General features: G+C 33.8%; 2 protein-coding genes across 4 annotated transcripts; one reads left to right on the top strand and one right to left on the bottom strand.

The window, feature by feature from the left end:
- The first annotated feature begins 1,457 nt into the window (after positions 1-1,457).
- Positions 1,458-6,958, top strand: LOC144997743 (autophagy-related protein 11-like). Of its 3 annotated transcripts, none has more exons than XM_078957611.1 (6): positions 1,458-1,714; positions 2,290-3,392; positions 4,244-5,621; positions 5,718-5,935; positions 6,020-6,233; positions 6,332-6,958. In XM_078957611.1, the coding sequence occupies exons 2-6, from the start codon at positions 2,449-2,451 to the stop codon at positions 6,677-6,679; spliced, it is 3,102 nt and encodes a 1,033-aa protein (XP_078813737.1). In that variant the 5' UTR covers positions 1,458-1,714; positions 2,290-2,448; the 3' UTR covers positions 6,680-6,958. The 3 variants fall into 3 exon arrangements, with proteins under 3 accessions (XP_078813737.1, XP_078813739.1, XP_078813738.1); XM_078957613.1 differs by having other exon boundaries at positions 6,038-6,233; XM_078957612.1 differs by lacking the exon at positions 1,458-1,714 and adding an exon at positions 1,865-2,108.
- Positions 6,959-9,919: 2,961 nt separating this feature from the next.
- Positions 9,920-17,742, bottom strand: SCA3 (DNA/RNA polymerases superfamily protein). Its single transcript, XM_078957614.1, has 19 exons — positions 16,815-17,742; positions 16,510-16,713; positions 16,235-16,368; positions 15,960-16,023; positions 15,778-15,836; positions 15,574-15,691; positions 15,348-15,461; positions 15,086-15,214; positions 14,279-14,695; positions 13,643-13,693; positions 13,438-13,508; positions 13,056-13,140; positions 12,782-12,934; positions 11,987-12,061; positions 11,739-11,828; positions 11,527-11,574; positions 11,314-11,428; positions 10,825-10,928; positions 9,920-10,614 (listed from the first exon to the last, which is right to left on the bottom strand). Exons 1-19 carry the CDS (start codon positions 17,622-17,624, stop codon positions 10,504-10,506), a joined length of 2,952 nt encoding a protein of 983 aa, XP_078813740.1. The 5' UTR covers positions 17,625-17,742; the 3' UTR covers positions 9,920-10,503.
- Positions 17,743-18,151: the final 409 nt, after the last annotated feature.

The raw sequence follows: 18,151 nt of genomic DNA on the forward strand, positions 1-18,151 counted from the left end.
CTGTCACGTACGGATGAAGCAACATCGCATCGCAGCAGAATGCCAGAAGCGATCAATGGATCACGTTAAAAAAATAATCGGTAAGCGACATCAACTCAACGACAACAACTCAACGGCAGCGACACAACAAGAGTCGATTTCCTGCTAATCAGGTAATAGATTATGAGGATTATCGGTGTATAATTATCAATTATATACTTGGTGAAACTTTAGTGCTTATAATTATGTTTCATGGGTCAATAGTCTGGATAAATCATTTGTATAGCATATGACGATAAATGATAATATCAAACTTCTAATTTATGGGTGATTAATTATCCTGTCAGATTGATTGTGGCAACTTAATTCTTTTAGTTAGCCTGCATACGCATCCATTATGGTTGGATACTTATTAGTTAATAATCATATCCTTTTATTTTATATGAAGCCATCAAAATAGTTAATACTAATTCAAGTTCTTGTTTGGTTCAGTGTATCTTAGTTTCTATTTTGTATTATGGTCCTACTTTTGAGTTTTGTATTATGAATGTGGTAGAAAGCAATCTCTTAATGCTTTATTGATTATAAGGAGATCATGAAGTCCAAGGATTTAACTCCAACTCGGTATGTTGGACACATTAGGTTTTAGGAAATATCTACTTTGCTATACGTTATGATATAAATTAAGGAATATACATATGTTATAATTGTTTTATTTGTTTATCAGAATTTAGAAATCAAAGTGCTTAAATAAATTAGTTTATCGTTGTTTAAAAAAATAGTTTATGTAATTAAATTTGGTATACGTTAAGACCTAAAGGCCTTTTTTTCCGGCTCATTCAGGGCATTTGAATCCTCAGAACCGGTATTGTCTACATTGTTAATTCCACACATAGAACCGACCATAACCATAATTACCATCCATGTGATTAAATCATCAACATTCCTTTTAGCGCACACCTCACTATCTTAACCCTTATGAAACAACAACCGTCGTTCCATTATAATTCGAGAATCATAAACCAATACATTAATGAAATCACTAAGAATATCATAATGAAATGAAGAAACATAATCAAAGGTTGACCATGGGTTGAGTGGACTGCAACCGGGGCACAAGATGACAAAGAGGGTTCGTGTTTATAGAGAAGTTAAGTTCTAAACTGATGTTACTGTGATATCATGACTCAAGATCAACTCCAAAAATTTAGAAGTAAGAACAAAATGGTCAATTTGATCTTTTTTTAATTATAATGATTTTAACATATAAAAACCCCATTATAAATTATTTACAAATGCTAAAAATAAGGATTTTAGTATATATAAAGAAAAAAAGAAAATATCTTCACTAAACTTCAAATCAAACTTTAATGACATATTATTAAAAAAAAAAAAAAAAAAAAAAAAAAAAAAAAAAAAAAAAAAAGAAGGGTTAAATGCGCATTATTAGAGAAAATGTAACAACTAAAACACAATCATGATACAACTCTAAATTCTATAGTATCCATCATCATCCAAACCCCCAAATAGATTTGGAAACGGCGGAGTTAAACACAGCAAAACGAGAAAAAATAGCCATAAAAAGATATCATGATCGAGTTATATATATTCATACACGCATCCAGGCTTCTAAACTAGGATTTTCTGTTCCTCCGAAGCTCGAATTTGCGGAGGAAGAACAGGGCAAGTACAAGGAAGAGCTTATTTGTACCTTGTGGTTTACTCATCTCTGAAGGTTTCATCGGTCACCCATACTAAATATATTTTAATAATCTATGCAGAAAAAAATCACATTTGTTATATATTCATTGAATCTTATAAAATATTCCATAGAAGACCCGTCTTTCGTTATAAGCTTGTTCTTTCTTTAGCTAAAATCTTAAGTAATTCCATATATTCCTGTTCTCCCCCTTTGCTTTTACGTCATTGATTATCTCTCTTTATTGGGGTTTTCTCCTCTCTAATTTACCATTGAACCCATCATTCGAGTTTAGTGTACATATAAGAAGTATACCCGATTTCCTTTGTGGGTAATCGTTTATTCGGCTGAAAACGCCAGTGATTATTCCCAATTTTAACGATTTCAGTTTTAATTTCGATAATCTTGGTGTTCTACCGACGAAATCTTGGTGGGTTTTTTTCAATCTTCTATAGATTTCAATGGTCGGTTGACGAGTATTAGGGTTTTATTGATAATAAACATCGTTGGATTTCGTTTATTTTTGGGCATTAAATGACTTTTGTAGATCTCGGTGATGGGTATTCATTAATCTAGGGTTTTATTGAGGTTTGAACTAAATTTCTTTGCAGATTTCGGCGGTGGTGTAAACGCAGCTGGATTTGATCAAATCAGCCGAGTATATGGTGGTCTACCACCACACCACACAATCGTTTTAGCTTATTTATGCTATTGAATTGAGAAAGCGTCAATCTTTATTAGATTAATTGGCCTGTTTGGGGTTAAAAAAGATGAGTTCAACTGAAAATGTAATACAAAGGGGAAAACTTCTAGTTCATATAGCAGAAAACGGGCATTCATTTGAGCTTGATTGTGATGAAGACACCCTTGTTGAATCTGTCCAACAATATCTTGAATCCCTTTCAGGAATTCGCCTAAATGATCAACTTATTCTCTATTTGGATTTAAAATTAGAACCTCAACAGCCACTTTCTGCATACAAACTCCCATCAGATGATCGAGAGGTTTTCTTATTCAATCGAGCCAAAATGAGAACCAATTCCACTCCACCAAGCCCTGAAGAACCTGAAGTAGCTGAAAATTACCATCTTGACCCTCCACCCCCATCTTCCTCCCATGATCCACATCCATTAGATGAAGCCTCTGATCCTGCTTTAAAGGCTTTACCCTCATACGAAAGACAATTTAGATACCATTACCAGCTTGGAGACGCAATTTACCGACGTACCCTTATGAAATATGAGGCCAGTGAGCGGATTTCAAGAAAGCACAGGGTGCAAGAGAAGGCACTGGAGATTGCCAGGGGTAATTTGGACCATTTCTATAAGATGATCCTACAAAACTACACTGATTTCGTGAGGTGTTATTCTCAGCAGCAAAGAGCACATTCGAATTTGTTGGTGAATTTTGGGAGGGATTTGGAGAGGCTAAGGTCGATTAAACTTCTTCCTCTGTTACAGAGTGGTGATCGAAAGTGTTTGTCGGATTTTGTGAAAGAAGATAATTTGAGAAAAATGGTGGATGATTGTAGTAATTCTCATAGACAGTTTGAAAGTAAAGTTGGAGAGTTTAAGCAGGAATTTGGAGAATTAAAGAGAAGCACTGAGTGTTTGTTTTCTAGTAAAGCTTCAATTCTTGGTAGAGATTTGGAGAGAACTGTTAAGGAGCACCAGCATCATATTAATGAGCAGAAAAGCATTATGCAGGCTTTGAGGTTTGTTATCTTTCTCAAAACCTTATACCCTTTTTACCCCTTTGAATTAAATCTTTGTTTGTTGCAATTATATGTGTTCCTATTAAGTCTATTCAGTCAAAAAGAAGCACTCATATATAGCTTACTGGATTCTATCCCAGTTAAGTCTACTATGTCAAATATAAACAACACCTTAGTCTGATTATAATCTTCACTTAAGAGAAGAAAAGCATTTGTGAAGTAAATATGTCTTTTCATAGTCTAATTTTAATGTGTAATATGTGGGAAAAGGCATAGTGTGTGAGCATTATTGTTTGTTGCATGTAAAATTGTAAATCATACTACTATCTCCATCTATTTGTGTGGGTGTTTGTGTTTATATAGAGAGGGGTAAATGTGTCCTTTTTTGGAATCAATTGTTTCTTTTGTAATTCAGTATAGTCTAGTGAAAATTGCAACATTCCCTTCTGTGGGAAATTTTTAAGTTGGAATGACCTATCTGCCCATTGTTCTGCTGATGCTTCTGATATTCCTCCACAAGACTTTTATTTTGTCATTATTTGGAGGGCATTTAAGGCTTTTAACTAGTAATAACATCTCACAAAGGCCATGCCTAGTCAAACAATGAATCTTTCATAATAAAGGTGTTAGTTCCACTTCACAAAAGGGTTAATAACTTGTTTATGCAACAAAACCACACACTTTCACCTAAATACACAACAAACTAGATTTCTTTCCAGTTTTTTGCAGCATATTTTAATATGAACAAGTCATTAACCCTTTTCACATTCTTCCCAAGTTTTCCATTTTAAATGTCAAATCTTTAAGATAAGTTTGCTCATCTCATCAACTTCCAATCTAAATCAATACAGCAAAGATGTGGGCTTAGTGAAAAAACTCGTGGATGATTGTTTGACTAGTCAACTCTCCAATTCCCTTCGTCCACATGATGCTGTTTCTGCATTGGGCCCCATGTATGAAGGTCATGACAAAAGCTACATCCCCAAAATGCAAGCATGTGAACGTGCCATTTCCAACCTTCTCACTTTCTGCAAAAACAAAAAATCAGAAATGAACACTTTTGTACACAAATACATGCAAAAAATTGCATACATTCAATACACCATCAAAGAAATCCGCAACAAATTCTCACTTTTCACCGAAGCCCTAAAACGCCAAAATGACCAATTTGACCATTTAAAAGTCATCCGTGGCATCGGGCCCGCATACCGTGCTTGTTTAGCAGAAATAGTGAGAAGAAAATCCTCCATGAAGCTTTACATGGGAATGGCTGGACATTTAGCTGAAAAACTTGCATCCAAAAGGGAAGTTGAAATAAGGAGAAGAGAAGAGTTTTTAAAAGTTCACAGTTCTTATATTCCAAGAGACATTTTAGCTTCAATGGGGCTATACGATACCCCTAACACATGTGATGTGAATATAGCTCCATTTGATGCGAATTTACTCGATATTGATGTATCGGATATTGACCGTTTTGCCCCTGAGCATCTAGTCGGGCTTTCTTTCAAAAAGGGCGTTGAGGAAACTTCCGAAAGTGGGAATGATTTTATCGAGGCTTCTGAATTGGTTGAGATTGCTGGAACTAGTAAAATTGAAGTTGAAAATGCAAAATTGAAAGCCGAATTAGCTTCCACAATTGCTCTCCTTTGTTCTTTTTCACCCGAAGTTGAATTCGAATCACTTGATGATAGTAAAGTAGGCGATTTGCTAAAAAACGCAACCGAAAAAACCGCTGAGGCGTTACGTTTGAAAGATGAACACGAAAAGCATTTGTTATCAATGCTAAAAACGAAACATTTGCAATGTGAATCATATGAGAAAAGGATAAAGGAACTCGAACAAAGACTTTCGGATCAGTATACTCTAGAAGTCAAACTCAATAAAGACGAGTCAACCGGGAAAACCGGGGATTCAAAATCGGAAATCTTCTCTCCTATGGATGAGGCTTCTTATGGGTCAAATACGCATCTGGATTCATCAATGCCAGATGAGAAAGATGAAAAGGAGGCCATGGTGGCGAGCTCTAGCGGCGATTACATGCCGGAGAAAAGTTTTCCGGCGAAGACCGGTGGTGGTGGTGGTGGTGATGTTGTGGAGTTGCAGAGTTTGGTTGCTGAGAAGACAAATGAAGTAAATGAAATGGAAATAAAGCTCCGTGAAGCTATGGATGAGATTGCAAGGCTGGGTAACGAGTTGGAAATCAGCCGGAATCTTCTAGATGAATCTCAGGTAATTATATAATTTGTATCTTTATACAATTAAAATAATTTGGTTTATTATATATTATTAATTTTTTGATTTTTTTTTTGTGTGTGTGGGGTCCAGATGAATTGTGCACACTTAGAGAATTGTCTACACGAAGCAAGAGAAGAGGCGCAGACACATCTATGTGCAGCTGACCGTAAAGCATCGGAATACACCGCGCTACGTACCTCGGCGGTTAAAGTGCGCACGCTTTTCGAGAGGCTGAAAACGTGTGTTTCCTCTGCTGGTGTGGCTGGTTTTGCTGACTCACTACGCGCGTTAGCTCAATCTCTTGCCACGTAAGCATTCAAAAACTCTGATATTATTATTAATTAATTTTCACCACTTAATATGTTTTTACAAGAATTGATGGTTCGATTTAGTTGTGCAAATGAGAATAGTGATGATGGTGTGGCGGAGTTTCGTGAATGTGTGCGCGTGTTGGCTGAGAAAGTGGGAGTGCTGACTAGGCAACGAGCCGAGCTTATCGAGAGGTACACAAAGGCGGAGGCATCACATGAAGAGCTCACAAAGGAGTTGAATGAAAAGAAAGAATTGATCAATACTTTGTATGTCAAGCTTCAATCCGAAAAACAGGTTTCGTTTTTTACCAAAACACATACGGGTAACCGAATGTATTTTTTTTCTATTTTTTTTTTAATATAATCAGAAATGATGATAATATCTGTGAACAGGTGAACAAGGAGAAGATATCATTCAGTCGTTTAGAGCTTCATGAGATAGCAGCATTTGTACTTAACAATGTATCAGGCCACTATGAAGCTATCAACCGAAACTCTGCTCATTCTCATTACTTTCTTTCTTCAGAATCTGTAGCCTTATTTGCTGATCACCTTCCAAACCGGCCCACATACATTGTGGGTCAAATCGTGCACATCGAGAGACAAACTGTGAAATCATCTCCGGTGCGACCCGGCTCGAACCCGTATGGGTTACCGGGTGGGGTTGGGTGTGAGTACTTTGTGGTGACTGTAGCCATGTTACCTGACACAACCATTCATTCGCCTACTGTTGCTTCCTGATCGTTTAAATTTGGTCAGATATGATGGAAGAAAAGAAAAAAAAAGATAGAGGCAAGTGTACATAGATGACGTTTTAATGGGAAATTTGAAAGTTTAATGATTGAATTTTATTTCAGTTTGGTGTACAGTTGATATGATGATGGTAATATGTTCAGTTGTATATATGTACGTACCCTGATCATGTAAAAAAAAAAAAAAAAAAATACTCTGTATATTGTCGTTTCGCTTAATCAGTAGCTATTGATGAAAACTGGGATCCATCTGACTTGCTTATTGGAATGGTTCTTGATGTTTGTGTGGTGGTTGACTTTTTGTTACGTGGGCCATGATAAGAATATTTTTTGTATTATAGATAGTAGCTTGTTAGGTGGTTGACATAATTCATAAGAGCCTAAAGTTGGAGGGAGTGGAGCCACACTCCCTCCACTCCCTCCCATTACTGCAAGTTCCTTAAAACACCAACGGGGAGAGAGAGAGAGAGAGAGAGAGAGAGAGAGAGAGAGCTCCCTCTCATTACCGCACTCCCTAACCGCATGGAGGGGGTGGTGTTTCAGTGCTACATCAGCTGCGGTTTTAGCTGAACCGCACCCCCCACCCTCCAACCTAATACCTATAAGGAACCAAATCCATAGTTTCGAACAGTGTAAATAACAAACTTAATGAAAGAAATACCAAAACTACCCTTACTAGGTACTTTTTTGTTGTAATATTGATTGTCCCACTTTGCCCCTCCTTGAACAAGTAAAATTAATGGGATTCTAGCAATACTTCACCCCAAAGATTTATATGGTCCTCAATGTGAAACGAACGAAAAGTATGATTCATAGTATAAGTCCTCACATGGTGGCTTCCAATGTAGGCATCCCTTTCCACTTGATAAGAAATTCCCTAAGTGCTACAATGGGTAATGGTTGGAGCATACCCACAACTCCTTCGGTTCAACCCCTATTTCAAGATTCATTATCAACGGAGGAGGGAGGTTTGGAGAACATGGTTCACTTCCTACATTTTTTTTAATTGTGAACCTGGAAGATATGATGGATGTGTATTCTCTATCCGTTTAAGTCGATACACAACAACCTGATGTGCTCTGAAATTTGTAATGACAAGTGTAGGGCTAGTTAATCATATGGTCTTTGCACCGGTAAGTTTGGATTTTGGTATACACTTGCTCTCTTACTTGAAAGCTTACATCCTTGCGGTGTTTGTTCTCCTAACATTTCATATTTTGAGTTCGAAGGATGTTAAAGTTAAGTTCATCTAAGATAGTATCCCTCTCACACAATTGGTCCTCTAACATGGATATTGTGGTTTGTCTGATATATGTCTACTAAAGGGAAGGGTCTCGTCCATACAGTGCCTTATAGGGAGTGCACTTTTGAGGATGGTGCTATGTATTCGAAAGAGCTCTTTAAAAAAATGTTCATGAAGATTTTGCCCCAATCAGAAAAAAACTAATGTTGGGAATCGATGGAGGCGGATGATTGCTTTTACAAATTAATATATGGGCCATTGTGGTGATGTTTTAGGTTTAGAAAATGGTCAATTTTTGAAAAAAGATCAACCACTACCACGATCTTGCCACACTTGCGATGAAAAGCCTAATAGTTGTAACGACCCCGGGGGATATGTGTGATGGGTTTTATAGGTTATAAAAACATATAAAGCGGAAAATCTTAACACTTAAGTTCACTTGCAACCTATAAAGGATTTATGTTTTCTCTAATTGATAGCAATATACTATGAACTTCAAGAACCCTAAAGGAACTCTATGGAAATCGAAATTCATGAATGAAGGTTTATATACATTTAGATTTATTATAGCACATAAATCTTTAATTATTTCTTTTGTGTCTTTAGAGAACAAACATCAAAAGTATGATGCCTCTAATGGCACACTCAAAACCGTAGAATCAAGAGGAGAGAGAGGAAAGTGATAGAAATTTCGTTCCTAAGCTTGTAGGTAAAGGTATGAACGAAATTTGTTGGTATTGGAGTCTTATTTATAGTTTAGGTAACTTGCAGGCACAGACATATTTAGATTAATTAAATAATTCAAATCATTTTCTTATTTACATCCAGGCTTCCAGATACCCTAGGAATCAAGCCAAAACCGTCCATCTTTCGGATGGTTCTAGAATTGTTTCTTTTGTTCCACTATTAAACAATTACAATTTACCCTTGCACCTTTAGTTCCAATTAATTTTAGATTAAGTTTGATTAACAATTAATTAATTCTTATTGATTTCTCATTAATTTACCAATTAATAAATCAATTATTTAACTATTGATCTCATGTTAATTAATTAATCACATAACAAATTAACAGATCAATTATCTATTTATAATTTATATATTAATTACATAATATATTAACAAATCATTTTTTTTCTCTCTCCTAATATCATTTTTAGCTATTTCTCATTATAAGGACAACCCTAAAAGGATTTTGCTTCTATTTGCAGACAATTTAATTATAAACTTTGACACCTTAATCCAACAATATGGTGGAATGATTTTGCTCTTGACAAACCAACATTGCACTCTTGTACATATTTAGTCACCGTTTTATGCATTCCTACTCAAAACCATTCAAAACTAATGATCATGTTCCCCTATTTTAGTCTTGACAAACCAACCTTGCACTTTTAGAATAAAAGGAGTGTCTTTGGTGCTACTAAAAGTTCCTTACAAATTAATCATCCTTGTTTAACAAACTTAATGAAAGAAACACCAAAACTAATGATCATGTTCCCCTGTTTCTTCCTATATAATCATGTAATGTAATAACTAACTTAATGAAAGAAACACCAAAACTACACTTCAACTACTTTGCACTATTTTTGCTATATTGGTTTTCCCACTTCTCCCATCCTTGCATATGTGAAATGTAAACATTTGGCAACTAAAAAGTTTTACCTTGAGTTGAAACTTTTTGTGTTCACCATCAACCTAAAATGGATGGATGATGAATTATTACTAAATGAAGCCACCAAGATGCAAATTATCTTTGAGAACTTTCTCTCAATTTAAGGATGAAAGGGAAAAAAAACATAAATTTTATAACAAAATTCTTTCTAATGTTATTCTAACTTTATATATGCCAATTCTATCATATAATTACATAATAAAGACAATTATATAAAAATTTCAGCTTTCAATCTTTTTCTCCAATGATGGAACACAGAAAACTATAAGTTCTTTTAGAAAAAGACAACAAACTTTAAAGAACATAGAAGATACAGAATGCATATATATTTGTAAAAAGCCATGAGGGGCATTAAAAAACACTTCCCTTATTGAGACCTTTTCGCACCAAGTCTTAACAATTGACTTGTATATAGCTTAACAGTCTTATCCTCATTAAGTCCATTAAGTCAAAAAGAGACAACACAAATATACACTACCCTACACTAACAATGTTACTTGAATCCCTCACTAGCATATACATTAAAAGATCATTCCATTTTCATCTTAATTCCTCCAAAAAACACACTACAAATACCACATTTCCCTAAAACCAAACCTCAAGAACCCCTTCAATGAGCTCAAAGGTCAAGATCATCTTCAGCCAACGATCTACCTAGCTTCAAGTATCCCACGAGGGTCCCACCATGAATCTCCATCTTTTTGCCAAAAAATGTACATGTTTTGCTACTTTGTAATGCCTCAATTTCTCAAAAAAAAACTCTATATCCCTTCATGAATATCATCATGAGAACTTGTTAAGATCTCAATCCTTTAAGACACAAACGTATATTGATGTGATGATGCTTCTTGCTGGCTTGTAAAATACACTTCTATACAGAGACACTGTGTTGTGTTTAGTTGAAAAAATAAGGCGAATTAAGAACTTCATTCAGATCAAAGTTGCCACGCTTTGGTAGGGGAGGAAACTCGAGCCCTGGATATGTTGTTTGAAAGCTTTCAAGCAGCTGTTTTGAGATTAAAGTAAAAGCAAATCATAAGAACAAAAGTTTGATGAGTGTTGTTTGGATAGTTGATGTAAAGAAATACCTAAGAAAACAAAGGGATGCACCAAAGTTTCACCATTTTCTCGATTTAGGACCAAAAGTTGCATAAATTGGTATAAAAGGTGAATCATTGATGCATAATAAGCCTTTAAGGAATGAAAAGATGCTTACATTTTCAAGAATTGGCATGCTATAGAGCTCTACAAACTTTTCTCTTAGAATTTGGTTCATTTTGTCAATATCACATGCATGTGTCCAGAAAGAATCATGAACCCCTGTCAAATAAATATAATGTTAATGTTATGATATGACATTAAATTTCTATCCAATCTTGAAATAAGAAAATTAAACCCAAAGAAAAAAAACTACTACTTGATGGAATATAACAAAGAATTGGAAAGAAAGGGAGGGAAGGAAAGCTGACAGCTTTACAATTCTACCCTTCGTATCTGTTACCTATAAAAATGTACAATACTGTTTTCATGGGTATTTTTGTCATTAAATAAAATTAGTATATCCGATATCCTTCGCCCTCATTCATTTCCTAGATTTTTTTTTACCTTTATCATGATGTTTAATTATCAACTTATCTTATTTTACAATAATATTTAAAGCTACTAATAATATTAAACAATTATATTTTATTAGAGAATTACATACCTGCAAAACGCAATCCAGCATCCCTGCAAGCAACAGCTGTCATCATCATGTGGGTCCCATCAAGCGAGTGAACAAAATTTGGAGGAAATGCAGTCCTCTGCTTTTTAACCTCCACCTATAAATACAAATACAGTGATAAAAATCTTAGAAACTTCACAAGATGTTTGAAACTTGAAAATGAAGATCAAATTTAGAAAGGCAATGGCAAATTACCATACTACCCTCTCGTTGCAAAGCTAAGACCTGAAGAGATGTTTTTATCTGCAACCAATTGACAACAATAATAGTCATGTCTTGTAACAAAATAGTATAATCCAATACAATGAAAAAAAAAAAACATACCCTTTGACTTTTCAAGGTCAACAAATTTCAAATCCCAAAAAAATAAATAACTAAATAAAAACATCATTGATTTCCATACTTACAATATGACGTTTGGTTTTGAAATAAGGTTGCACCACAGGAAGCCCTAGAGGAGTTGTCCACCTAACAGGCTGATTTTCTGAAGCAATCACCTGCAAAAAATTTAGTTGTCAACATATGCTTCTTTTTCACTTAATGGACTTAATGAAATAAGTTAAAAATGTGTGTTTCTTTTTGACTTAATGCGAAAAGAAGGTCTTTTACTTGTATAATAAGTAAATAAATAGAGAACATAACAATTAACATTTACCTTTGCACAATCACCAAGCCAACACATGGTCCCACGTGCAGCTTCAAATATCTCACCAAGGGCTTCTAGTGTCACCTAATCAATCATAACTTACACTTCAATATAATGATCGAAAAAAAATATATATATATATATATATATATATATATATATATATATATATATATATATATATTTTAGTTTTAGGGTTAAATGCTAGAGATAGCAACATACTTTCATTTAAAATTATACCCAATTATAGTAATGTCATTCAGAAACAAAGCAATATTCAGTTTAAGATCTTTTAAACTATAATCTCAAATAACATAAAGAGTAAATTACACGAATGACCCTATGGTTTAGGGTAATTTGTGTGTTTGGTCCTTAACTTATTTTTTTTAACTCGGAACGTTCCTACTGTTTGTTTTTGTTACGCGCTTGGTCCCTGTCTTACGTAAAAAAACTATTTTGCCCTTGATTTTTTAATTTGTTTAAATAAACACACCTCCACTCTCACCCTCTCACATTACCTTACCTACCCCACCATTTTTCCCTATTTAAATAATAGTCTTTTAGGTAAGACAGGGACCAAGCACGTAATAAAAACAAACAATAGGGACTTTCCGAGTTAAAAAAAAAAAAATAAGTTAGGGACCAAACATGCAAATCACCCCAAACCATAGGGACCATTTGTGTAATTTACTCTAAAATAAAAAAGTTGAAAGTACATGTAAAAAAAATAAAGGAAAAGTAGGATGCTATAACACACAAATGAATGAAAGTAAGTTGCTATTTATTGCATTTAATGATACTCACTTTAGCTGCATAACATGATGCACTAAAAAGAAGCTGATCATCTGTAATAAGACCCTTCTCTTGTAGTCTTCTTTTAATTTGTTCTCGTGCCCCAACAAATGTAACTCCATATACTGAAGTCATTACAGTTTGTTTCACTAACTTCCTATTCACCTAAATGTTTCAAAAAGTCAAATCATCATTTATTTGAAAATAACACACAATTTTTATAAAAAAAGAAGCATTTGTATCAAAAACTTTTACAAAAGAAGAGTGTAAACATATAAAGAAAAACCTGGCCAATTAAGAGTCTGGCTAGTATAGCATTGGGAAAAGTTGTTGAATCTTTTTCACTATCTCGCTGCATTATATCATGAACCCTATAAAAATTTAAAAAAAATAAGAATAAGAAATTATAGAGAATATATTAAATATCGTTATCTAGAAGGGTTTATTATACTTTTGGCTAATAGCAACACATTTAGTTTTAACTTTTAACACCCTAAGTTTAAAGTTACAAACTAGTCCAATAAAATTTGAATCAGCTTCTAACCTCAATGTGCTGTCTATCTTGACTTGAAGTCAAAGATAAGAATGTTTGACTTCAAAAGTCAAAAAGGAAAAAGTAATGTACATTGTACAATAAATAAGTATAAAAACAATCTCCCATATTATACCTTGCTGCAATCTCAGAGTAAACATCAGAAGGTTTATCTCCAGCAACTAAGTTAACTGCAGCAGCTTCCAACTGTAGAATTACACGAAAAATGGAAAAGAAAATATTTAGATCCAAAGTATATATATATATATATATATATATATATATATATATATATATAAACAACAAAAAGAAAAATTATTGAGTGGAAAATGGGAACATACAGTATCTCTTCCCAATGCAGCATAATGCTGAAGGCCATTGCATGAACCATCCTATAACAAAAACAACAATCAAGTTATTATAATAAAATATAAAAACAAAAATATATATCCTCCATGTTTTTTTTTTTTGCTTATTAAATTAATCTGGTAAGCTATATATACGTGTTTCTTTTTGATTTAATGCAAAAAGAACAACTTAGTAAAAACTTATTACAAATTTTCCCTCAATTACTTTAAGCAAGAAATAAAAACATACTTCTATTTATGAGTGTATTGTAGCATCCTAATTTCATTTTTTTCCATTACAGCATTGTACCTTTAGTTTTTTCTAGTTAAGATATTGTACTTTTAAAAAAAAAAATCTACTAAAGTATATATACTTTGAAGAGTCACCTAACTATAGCAACAAAAATTGTTTTCTTTTCTTATTTTGATGAAATTTCCAATATTAGTAGATAATTTTTCAAAAGTACAACACAATAATAGGAGGAAATGAAAGTTCAATGTTATAACTTATAACAAACAAATCAATAAAATAACCCTATACTTTTTTCCTTTCATTTCACCAAATTTCTCATGATCTTCTCAAATACTTTTTTAAACATCATTTAACATAAACACCACCAAATTATTTACCTGATGAACTGGCAAATGTGAAATAACAGTATGAGGTGAAGAACTTTTTAGGGTTTCTGACAAATTAATACATGCAGCTAAACACTGAAAAGGGTCCTCAGCTGTTAACCACCATCTATTTCCACCAAGTGGATTATCAGCTGAATCAATAATATCATTCAGATGATTTTCCACAAATTGTAATCTACAATCATATGAAAGCTTTTCAACTCCAGCTCCATAAAGATTTGCTAAATGTATCCTCAACCATCTTAACCCTGATTTCCCTAATGCTCTTCCTTCAGCAAATTCAAGAATTCCTCTACACAAATCAGAACTCAAATGGTTTAAATGAGGATGCATAGGGTATGCTCTCCCTCTAAAGTCAAGATTGTGAGGATAATAGAATCCTTCTTCATCTTTCATCCTTCTTGCCACCTGTCCCACATCAAAAAAAAAAATCTTGGATTATACTAATTTTGCATTACTTTTGTACAGATATTAGAAATTTAGAATTTTGTTCAATAGCCAGTTGACAGAATCTTGTGCACATGTTAAAAAGATTTTTCATAGTGCAAGATTAACTTTAGTATCCTTTAAAGTTTAAAGTTATGTTATTGAAGTGTAATAGTAATTTAATTAACATAAATTTGAAGGTGTTCGAGTTGATGAGGAAAAAAAGAAACAGGGCTCTAGACTCATAATCTAATATGATAGTATAAACATATTTACTATCAAGCTTATAACTTGGTGATATATGCACCATTTCTTAACTGAAGTGGTAGTTTTTTTATTGTTGTATATATAGAAAGAAAATATAAGAATTACCGAAAGTTTTAATTCTATGTCACATCGTTGAGAATGTAATTCTTGATTGATTTTCTTTGCTTTTCTCACACTCCATTTCCATTCTTTTATTTCATTCATGTCCTCTGAATTCAAATCAGGAACCAAAACCTACAATCACATAAAACACACAAGTCTCAAGTTTCAAATGAACAACACAAAACCAAGATTTTAAACTTTTTAAAGAACTTTCAAGATCATTAAAAGTATCTGTATTTGAAAAGAAAAAAAAAAAAAAGCTTACATCTTCACGATTAACAAGACCAGCAATATCACCACCTGCAGCCCATATGCTCTCAACAACATTAAGTAATCTTTTATTCACTCTCCATTTGGTGTTTCCAAGTGTATCCAAAGCCTGTTGTTCATATACAATTTCATTACTTTTTTGTGAAAAAGGCAAAAAAGAAACAATTACAAATATAGAAATCAAGTATCCATGGAAACTGAATGAAGTTTTGACTTTTGACCTCGTATATTTTCTGCATTTGTGTAGAGGGAACATTCCTAACAGCCTCTTGTTGTTGCCTTGATCCATGAGTACGCATGAGATATGAAGGTAAGAAAAAGTGGCCCCCACTATCATACCTGAAATAAGTTTATAAAATTTATCCACTTAAAAAAAATGTATAATGTATTAGCAATTTAGCATCATAATAACCTTAAATCCATACCCTTTCCACTTTCTTGGAGGCACCAACATAGGAACATAAGGAATAATCATGTGTCTAGCCTGCAATTTGATAGCATAGAGTTGTGAAAAACCGAAAATGCCCCTCATGGTGATTAAGCTAACCCTAAGTAATGGATTGTTACATGGAATAAAAGTAGATATAAACAAAATTGATTAACTTACAGTTCTTTCAAGTCCTGTGAGGATCATTTTATCGCATTCTATAACTCCACACTTTCTGACATGACTGCAGATTTTATTAAATGTACAAAAAGTTTAATCATTTTGGTTCTTTTATGATTTATATCCTCATTGTTTGATCTCAATTTACAGATAGATAGAAATTTAATGCAAGAAATATCATTCTAACACATGATATAACACTGAAAACAACAAATTATCAAAATATATATATATATATATATATATATATATATATTCTTTTTTTACAATCTCACCCTGATTCCATTGCTATAATTTTGAAAATATGTCGAAATGCTGGACGAATATCAGGTGGGGCATCAGCTGATTGACTTGCTGGAGATTGAACATAAGCTATTTCTGTTAATAACTCAATGAGTCTGCATCCCAGCTGTATCAAAAATCAAAATACACAACTTTATTGTTAGAAAAAGTCATTAAATAGTTGATATTCTGAAGAATTGATGAAGTTTATAAGGTTTAGGTGTCAAGGGATTCTTTTGAGAAGAAATATAAATTGGGAAAAACATACCTTTGCTTGTTTATCTCTGCCCCAAGGTTGATATTCTTCGTTTTTCAAAATCTTTTGTACTTCCATTATTCGTTTTCTTTTGATCAAAGTTTTAACACGTTTTCTGAGCATATCGTTTTCTTTTGTTCCATCTTGTTGAGCTTGAATTAAAACCTTCTTCTTTGGGCAATTCTTGGTTTTCTCCAAGAATGTTTGAATTCTAACCTGAAAAATACCAGTTACTACTTCTCATCTACAGTGGATATGTCCACAGATAGTGTATAACAGAGTCAGATATGAACATGAATCGGAAATTATTAACTCACCTCCAGCTCAACTGCCATTCCAATCTGAATAGCAGCCTGAACCACTCGAACATATCTATATTCATGTCCCATCATCAATAGCCCCATCATTTTATGCATCACGATAATCGCCATTTTATCAGCTGGCAATGAATCGATATAAGGGGCGTATGCCTCTTGATGCTTCTTAGTATTCGGTGATTTCTGCTCCTTCTCAATTGCTTTACTCAATGGCTCAAACCAACCTGCAAATAATGACTTCACGTATGGAAGATTTGGTGCCAATTTCTTCTCACACATCTCCCTTTGAAACTCTCGATACTCTTCGGTCATCTTCTCCCAAGCCTCTGTTTCTGCCTTTATCTGTCTCCTTCTCAATATATAGTAATTTCTCTTATCGATTTCAAATCTAACCCTCTTTTTAACATTACTCCTATAGAAATTCTTCATCAGCAATGAAGTAATCCAAGGTGGCTCTTGTATATAAACCCTTTTCGGGTTCATCTCCGGAGCAGATAGCGAATCAAACCCATGTGTAATTCGCTGTAAGGTTGCGAGATTTTCGAGATTTTTGGTGAAGTTTTCGTCGGCGGAGTCAGGCAGTGGGTGAGAATGGGTGGATGAAATTGGGTCTTTTAGAGATGGTAATTTAAGGTTGTGAGGGAAAGAGGATGAATAAATTAGTGGGTTTTGGGATGGATGTTTGAAGAGCTGAAGAGTGGGAAGAAGAGTAGAGGGTTTTTGTGGTTTTCTTGGTTTGATAGTTTTAGGTGACCATGGAGATTGAAGGTCACCTCTGGGGCTTGGGGAGAAGATAGCTGACGAAGTCATGGTTACCTTCGTTGATATTGGTTGCTTCTGGTTTGAGAGGTGGAATGGGTGGATAAGGAGTGGAAATGAGGTTGAAGAAGACGATGAGTAAACCCTGCCTAAAACCTTGTGTTGCTTGCCCTTCTTATTTTTCAAGTTCAATGTCCAAGGGTAGTAACGTAATCCACTTTTTTTTAGTCTATTTTCTTTTTGTAAAGCCTAAAATATAAATTTCAAATTATTTTTATCCTTACCCCATGTCTATTTAATCATACCCATGATGATTGTGTTTTATTTGTTTTTAAATAACCAACCATCATACACCATTAATCTTATTTTTTTGATCATCGTTATCATATAATTAGCATTTCACTAACTTTTATACTTATTTCATTATAACTTAAAGCTTTGGGGAGTGGTACAGTCTCTAACCACAGTTTTGCCACCGTAGCAGGAGAACATTGTCCTATGGGTGCGGTCTGGGTACGTTCTTAGCCACAGTGTAGCTAGTTTTGGTCGCGTTTTTTTGATTGGTTGGGGGAGGTTTG

The sequence above is a fragment of the Lactuca saligna genome, chromosome 5, assembly GCF_052625555.1.
Source record: "Lactuca saligna cultivar CGN05327 chromosome 5, ASM5262555v1, whole genome shotgun sequence".
NCBI lineage: Eukaryota > Viridiplantae > Streptophyta > Magnoliopsida > Asterales > Asteraceae > Lactuca > Lactuca saligna.

Excerpts from the sequence above, each read along its gene's own strand:
- SCA3 (XM_078957614.1), bottom strand. The coding sequence starts at position 17,624 with ATGACTTCGTCAGCTATCTTCTCCCCAAGCCCCAGAGGTGACCTTCAA. Across the intron at positions 15,837-15,959 it reads TCACAGGACTTGAAAGAACT|GCTAGACACATGATTATTCC; the intron begins GTAAGTTAATCA and ends ATCAAATTGCAG. Across the intron at positions 15,215-15,347 it reads GTCTTGTTAATCGTGAAGAT|GTTTTGGTTCCTGATTTGAA; the intron begins GTAAGCTTTTTT and ends ATGTGATTGTAG.
- LOC144997743 (XM_078957611.1), top strand. The coding sequence starts at position 2,449 with ATGAGTTCAACTGAAAATGTAATACAAAGGGGAAAACTTCTAGTTCAT. Across the intron at positions 3,393-4,243 it reads AGCATTATGCAGGCTTTGAG|CAAAGATGTGGGCTTAGTGA; the intron begins GTTTGTTATCTT and ends AAATCAATACAG. Across the intron at positions 5,622-5,717 it reads ATCTTCTAGATGAATCTCAG|ATGAATTGTGCACACTTAGA; the intron begins GTAATTATATAA and ends TGTGGGGTCCAG.